Source organism: Chelon labrosus (genome assembly GCF_963514085.1).
Source record: "Chelon labrosus genome assembly, chromosome: 3".
NCBI classification, from domain to species: Eukaryota; Metazoa; Chordata; class Actinopteri; order Mugiliformes; family Mugilidae; genus Chelon; species Chelon labrosus.
In genome coordinates this window covers 1,148,901-1,156,400 of record NC_140339.1, presented here as the reverse complement: position 1 = coordinate 1,156,400, position 7,500 = coordinate 1,148,901, and the positions used below count along the sequence as shown (strand labels likewise).

Below are 7,500 nucleotides of genomic sequence, written 5' to 3'. Positions count from 1 at the left end.
GTTTAATCATCATCTCTCCCAACGCTTCCTTCTTTACCTCCTTTCTTTCTTCTTTCCTTCCTTCCATCTTTCCCCCCGTCTTTACTTCCTCTCGTCCTTCCTTCCTTCCTTCCTTCCCTCCTTCCTTCCTTCCTTCCTTCCTCTTGTGACTTTACAGCAGGACCCAGATCTTCCAGGTGTTCCTAATAAACTGTCCGGTCGATGTTTTCTCTGGTTGTATGGAGGCCGATCAGCTGATCATCAGGGAGATGATGAACAGTTAATTACTCTCAGCTCTGTTCCAGACTTTGATCCAGACTCTAGTCACTCTCTGCTAACTCTTACATGAGACGCTCCTCGGCCTTTTATCCTCCTCGTTAGCGCTAATGGCCGCTACACTCATTAACCAAGACAATTAGTTCAATTAGAGCCGGAGGACAAAACGTAGACGCTTAAACACGAACACTGAAGTACTGGCTTTAGTTTTCTATTTAGAGTTTTAGAGGTTTGAAATGTTTTTCATTCTTAATAAACTCACAGATCTAACACAGAAGAAGCTGCTCGTTGACTCATGCTAATTAGCAATAAACAAAAAGATAAAACCTTCGAGCACATTTATTTATCATCAGACTCTTTCTGTGTTTTATTAGTGAACAACGTTTAGAGTCCAGACGTTAAAAAGTCAGAATATTAAATCCTGAAGCTACGGCTCCAAAAAGGAAATAATGATCAGGGAAACAGAAAACTCATTTTAGGATCTGATAGAAAAACAGAAACAGAACAGCTGTTAAATTATTGATTTAATATAAATTCATTTATGAAGCTTCTAATGTTGTTACAGCAACTGGTTGATGATGAGGAGGTGAAGAGGAGGAGATGAAGAATAAGCATCTATTCTTCTTTCTCTACTTCCTCACTTCACTCTTTGCTTCATTCCTTCCTTTCCTTACTTCCTGACTACTTCCTCCATGTTGTTCACACATGTAACTCCCCATTGAAACCAGTCACCAAGGCATGCTACATATCAATGCTAAGCTAACTTTCACTACTAGATGGCTGTATTGTGTTTATTATCTGTAGTACCACCATTAGACCACTAGAGGGAGACAAAGGGAAGTGTATGTTCCCTCAATCATTCCCTCATCGTTCCCTCAATCATTCTCTCAACTGTTTCCTCATCATTTCCTCATTGTTCCTTCATCATTCCCTCAACTGTTCCCTCAATAGTTCCTTTATCATTCCCTCAATCATTCCCTCATCGTTCCCTCAGTCATTCCCTCATCATTTCCTCATTGTTCCCTCATCATTCCCTCATTGTTCCCTCATCATTCCCTAATCGTTCCCTAAACCATCTTCACTAAGTGTTTGACCACCAGAGCTTGATTTACAGCCGTCTGTCTACAGTGAAGGTTCAGCATATTTCCAGAAATATATCACATCTCATTATTTCATTAGATAGCTTAGCTCCACCGGTCGACTTGTTAGCTTGTTTAGCTTGTTAGCTTGTTTAGCTAGCTGCTGGAAGGACCCAGAGAGAATCTGGAATCACCCCTGACTAAGGGAAGTGTATGTAATCAAGGCTCAGGGCTGGATATCATCAAATGCTACGATTGTGCTCATTATAGAATCCATAAAAATACTGATGTTTCCTCTTTATGGCTGTAGCCCGACTTTTTTTACGTCCAGCTCCTGACCTCCCTGGAACAACACCAGAGCAGTCATTAAAAAAAGCCCCAAACACCTTCACTTCCTCTGAAGAAGAGTCTCCTCCTGGTTCTGAAACAGCAAAGTAGACAAACTTAGACACCACTGCAGGACATGAACACCTGCTGTTTAATTAATATTCACTGTATTGGTTATTTTTTTATCATATTTTATATATTTCACAGCCTTATCTTAATGTGGAGAATAAAATACACTTTCTAGGTATAAATCTGAAATCTGATAAATGTCGGGAACATTGTAGATGTGTTTTTGTAGGTTTGTTTTACCAGATTTGTTTTTTACCGTTCACATGATGTATTTATTTTTTTGTATTATCATAATGAATGATTTGTCTCCACAGTGTGTCCCAGTGGACGTTACGGTAAATCCTGCGCTGAGTCGTGTTCCTGCACCAACAACGGTAGCTGTAATCCCATCGACGGCTCCTGTCAGTGTTACCCTGGATGGATCGGAGAGGACTGCTCCAAACGTGAGAGGCTGCAGACTAACCAACTAACACAGAGCAGATGAAATGATTTAGTTCAGTCTTCCTCCTCCACAGAACAGCTGATTCTTTTTTATTCCCTCATTGATCAGTTTAGAGATAAAGCCCTAAAGGTCACCACTCCTCTGTCTCTGACATTAATCATCATCGTTACACTGAGCAGAGCTGCCACAGTCCATCCCTGGTGCAGCTGATGGAGGCCCAGACCTTCCTGTTGTCATGTATGTGTGTTAACATGTGTGTTGTTGTGTTAACATGTGTGTTGTTGTGTTGTTGCTCCTGGCAGCCTGTACTCAGGGCTCCTGGGGCCCAGACTGCATCCACACATGTAACTGTCATAATGGAGCTGAGTGCAGCGCCACCGATGGAGAATGTGACTGCAGCCCTGGATGGACGGGCCTCTACTGCACCCAGCGTACGTCCCACACTGAGAACACTAATGGATTTCACTTCAACTGTTCCCTCAGCCGTTCCCTCATCGTTCCGTCATCATTCCGTCATCGTTCCCTCATCTTTCCGTCATCGTTCCCTCATCATTCCCTCAACCGTTCCCTCATCATTCCGTCATCGTTCCCTCATCATTCCCTCAACCGTTCCCTCATCATTCCGTCATCGCTCCCTTGATCGTTCCCTCATCAGTTCCTCAGATTGACATCTCTGTCTGTCCTCCTCTTCACATCTCCATTTGTCCTCAGGTTGACGTCTCTGTCTGTCCTCAGGTTGACGTCTCTGTCTGTCCTCAGGTTGACATCTGTCTGTCCTCAGGCTGACGTCTCTGTTTGTCCTCAGATTCACGTCTCTGTCTGTCCTCAGGTTGTCCCTCGGGCTTCTTCGGGTCCCAGTGTGCTGAGGTGTGTCGCTGTCAGAACGGAGCCGACTGTGATCACATCGGGGGACAGTGCTCCTGCAGGACGGGCTTCATTGGACAGAGCTGTGAGCTCAGTGAGTGTCTTCAGGTCTTCAGTAGTACTACAGGTACCACAGAGTGTCCTCCTGGTGGACATTAACCTGGACTTGTCCCCTGACAGAGTGTCCTGCAGGGACGTTTGGCTACGGCTGCCAGCAGCTGTGTGAATGCATGAACAACGCCACCTGTGACTACGTGACGGGAACCTGCTACTGCAGCGTGGGCTTCAAGGGGATCCGCTGTGACCAGGGTACAAGTACACACAGTACACAACACAGTACACACAATACACAACCTGCTACTGCAGCGTGGGCTTCAAGGGGATCCGCTGTGACCAGGGTACAAGTACACACTGTACACAACACAGTACACACAATACACAACCTGCTACTGCAGCGTGGGCTTCAAGGGGATCCGCTGTGACCAGGGTACAAGTACACACAGTACACAACACAGTACACACAATACACAACCTGCTACTGCAGCGTGGGCTTCAAGGGGATCCGCTGTGACCAGGGTACAAGTACACACAGTACACACAATACACAACCTGCTACTGCAGCGTGGGCTTCAAGGGGATCCGCTGTGACCAGGGTACAAGTACACACTGTACACAACACAGTACACACAATACACAACCTGCTACTGCAGCGTGGGCTTCAAGGGGATCCGCTGTGACCAGGGTACAAGTACACACTGTACACAACACAGTACACACAATACACAACCTGCTACTGCAGCGTGGGCTTCAAGGGGATCCGCTGTGACCAGGGTACAAGTACACACAGTACACACAATACACAACCTGCTACTGCAGCGTGGGCTTCAAGGGGATCCGCTGTGACCAGGGTACAAGTACATACAGTACACAACACAGTACACACAATACACAACCTGCTACTGCAGCGTGGGCTTCAAGGGGATCCGCTGTGACCAGGGTACAAGTACACACTGTACACAACACAGTACACACAATACACAACCTGCTACTGCAGCTTGGGCTTCAAGGGGATCCGCTGTGACCAGGGTACAAGTACACACAGTACACAACACAGTACACACAATACACAACCTGCTACTGCAGCGTGGGCTTCAAGGGGATCCGCTGTGACCAGGGTACAAGTACACACAGTACACACAATACACAACCTGCTACTGCAGCGTGGGCTTCAAGGGGATCCGCTGTGACCAGGGTACAAGTACACACTGTACACAACACAGTACACACAATACACAACCTGCTACTGCAGCGTGGGCTTCAAGGGGATCCGCTGTGACCAGGGTACAAGTACACACTGTACACAACACAGTACACACAATACACAACCTGCTACTGCAGCGTGGGCTTCAAGGGGATCCGCTGTGACCAGGGTACAAGTACACACAGTACACAACACAGTACACACAATACACAACCTGCTACTGCAGCGTGGGCTTCAAGGGGATCCGCTGTGACCAGGGTACAAGTACACACAGTACACAACACAGTACACACAATACACAACCTGCTACTGCAGCGTGGGCTTCAAGGGGATCCGCTGTGACCAGGGTACAAGTACACACAATACATAACACACAGTCCTCTGTCCCTTGTCCCTGTGCTGAGCGTGTCTTTTCTGTCCCTCGTCCCTGTGCTGAGCGTGTCTCCTCTGTCCTCTGTCCTCTGTCCTCTGTCCTGTCCCCAGCGGCCCTGATGATGGAGGAGTTGAACCCGTACACTAAGATCAGTCCGGCCGTGGCGTCCGAGCGCCAGTCGGCCGGCGCCGTCCTGGGCATCGTCTTCCTGCTGCTGCTCATCGTGGCCATGCTGGGCCTGGTGGTCTGGTTCCGGTACCGGCAGAGAGAGAAGGGCCACCACCCGGTACCGAGCGTCACCTACACACCGGCCCTGCACATCAACTCCACCGACTACTCCCTCTCAGGTGAGACGCCACCTGTCCTCTGTCCATCTGATCTGTGTCTGTAGCTGCTAACCCAACAGGAACATCAGCAGGAGAACGTTCTACCAGAACGAGTTCCTTCATTTTGATTTGCAGCTTCATTGATGCCGGTTTGAGGCCTTGGATCAGCCATAACATTATGACCAGGTGAAGTGAATGATGTGGATGAGTTCAGGCAGGAAGGTGAACATGTACAAGTTAGGAACAGAACCAGGGTCAGGGTCCTGGACCAAGGATCATTGGTTCTGACCCGTGTGGTTCTGGTTCTGGTAGAAAGGAGTCAGACCAGTCAGGGAGTCCATGCTGCCCTCTGACCTCTGATGGAAGCTCAGAACTGGACCATGGAGACCTGGAGGAAGGAGGTTCTGGTCTGATGGATCACGTTCTACCTGAGGAACACCTTACCGTTGTCATGGGGGTGTTCTTAAATAAATAAAGACCAGGATCCAGGTTGCTCTCTACACTGGTTGGTGGTCATAATGTTGTGGCTGATGCGTGTGTGTGATAGCTGTGTATGTACATGTGTTGTAGCAGGGCTGCAGTGTACAGGCCTGCTCTCCTCTGCAGAGTCCTCTCCCAGTAACAGCTCTATAGGACGCTGCTTCTCCAACCCCAGCTACCGCACCCTGGGCCCCTGCACCTACGCCTCCCACTACACCCAGCCCAACAAGAGGAGCTCCACCAAGGTAGGGAGGACATCTTTACTCCTCCCGCTGCTCCTCAGCTCGTTGCCACGGCTGTAGTTTAAGGGGTCCGTTCTTCGTTTCTGTTTCCAGGTGAAGTCAACCAAGCGTTTCAGGAACAGTGCCCCTCCAGAGTGGGGCGCCTACTGCAACCTCAGCGATCTGGGTCAGTCCTTCATCTGGTTCAGAGTAGAGTCTGTCCTGTGAGCTAGCTAGCTAACTAGCCTCCACCTAGCTAGCTAGCCTCCAGCTAGCTCAGAAGACTGTACAGGAAGTGATAAATGAACCTCATCGCTGTTAATAAAACGCTGACAAATCATAGACTGTATAACTATGGACAAGTCCCGCCCACTAACATGGAGGGGGTGGGGCTTATGACCTATACTGCAGCCAGCCACCAGGGGGAGCTCTACTTGCTTTGGCTTCACTTTAGAGGAGCTGTTCCTCCGTCTATCTTTATACTGTCTGTGGTTAGAAACACGGCGTCTTAGATGATGAAAGGCAGTTAATTAATTGAAGGAAATGAAAATCAACTTCCTGTCTCTTGTCCACCACCACCTTTCAAAATAAAAGCCTAAACGTCCAGACTGAATGGACTTGTTGTTGAGCCGTAACAACGTGACCTGTTGACTCTGATCCGTTCCCTGTGCAGGTGTTTACTGCATCGACCGAAGGTACAGCTACCACCTGGAGCCTCGCTACAGAGGTACAGTGTGAGGCGGAGCCAAACTCCTCGGCCAATCGCAGCCTGGCTCTCATTTATATCCCGGTGTGGATCGCTGCATGTCTGACTGACCTGAACGCGATGATCCAGCCTCTTGTGTTGAACCCGTCCTCCACCCAGACCTCCTCACATGAGCCCAGTCTGGTTCATCACTGATGAAGTTCAGACCAATAACGTCCAGAGATCTGATCACATGTGTCCAGCTTTAAGTACAACTTGATTTACATCCTCAAACTCTCCTTCCTTCCTTCCTTCTTTCCTTCTCTCATTCCTCCTTTCCTGCTGTCCTTGTTTCCTACTTTACTTCCCTCCTTCCTTCCCTTCTTCCCCCTTCCTTCCTCCCTTCCTTCCACCTCTCCTTTCTTTCTTCCTTTCTTTCTTCCTCCCTTCCTTCACTCTTTCAGTCCTTCCTTCCTTCCTTCCTTCCCTCCCTTTTCCTTCCTTCACTCTTTCCTTTCTTTCTTCCTTCATTCCCTCCCCCTCCCTTCCTTCTTTCCTTCCTCCTTTTCTTCCTTCCTTCACTTTTTCCTTTCTTCCTTTCTTTCTTTCTTCCTTCCCTCCCCCTCCCTTCCTCCCCTCCTTCCTTCCTTCCTTCGTCTTTCCTTCCTTCCCTCCTTCCTTTCTTCCTTCCTCCCTCCCCCCTCTTCCTTCCCTCCTTCGTCTTTCCTTCCTTCCTTCCTTCCTTCTTTCCTTCCTTCCTTCCTCCCGTCCTTCCTCTTTACCTTCCTTCCTCCTTTCCTTCCTTCCTTCCTCCTCCTTTCCTCCCTTCCTTCCCTTCCTTCCTTCCTTCCTTCCTTCCTTCCTCCTCCTCCTTTCCTTCCTTCCTTCCTTCCTCCCTCCCCCTCTTCCTTCCCTCCTTCGTCTTTCCTTCCTTCCTTCCTTCCTTCCTTCTTTCCTTCCTTCCTTCCTCCCTTCCTTCCTCTTTACCTTCCTTCCTCCTTTCCTTCCTTCCTTCCTCCTCCTTTCCTCCCTTCCTTCCCTACCTTCCTTCCTTCCTTCCCTCCTTTCCTCCCTTCCTTCCTTCCCTCCTTTCCTCCTTTCCTTCCTTCCTTCCTCCC

At 48.7% G+C, this 7,500-nt stretch overlaps 1 protein-coding gene across 1 annotated transcript in view; it reads left to right on the top strand.

The window, feature by feature from the left end:
• LOC311486106 (uncharacterized protein) overlaps positions 1–7,500 on the top strand; it is a gene marked incomplete at its 3' end in the record, with an annotated part of 69,471 nt that overhangs the window by 54,080 nt on the left and 7,891 nt on the right. The window contains exons 15-22 of the mRNA XM_084541869.1: positions 2,045–2,173; positions 2,475–2,603; positions 3,002–3,130; positions 3,217–3,345; positions 4,781–5,017; positions 5,567–5,721; positions 5,812–5,884; positions 6,371–6,424. Coding sequence (XP_084397995.1) covers positions 2,045–2,173; positions 2,475–2,603; positions 3,002–3,130; positions 3,217–3,345; positions 4,781–5,017; positions 5,567–5,721; positions 5,812–5,884; positions 6,371–6,424 — 1,035 coding nt within the window. The remainder of the gene's footprint in view (positions 1–2,044; positions 2,174–2,474; positions 2,604–3,001; positions 3,131–3,216; positions 3,346–4,780; positions 5,018–5,566; positions 5,722–5,811; positions 5,885–6,370; positions 6,425–7,500) is intronic.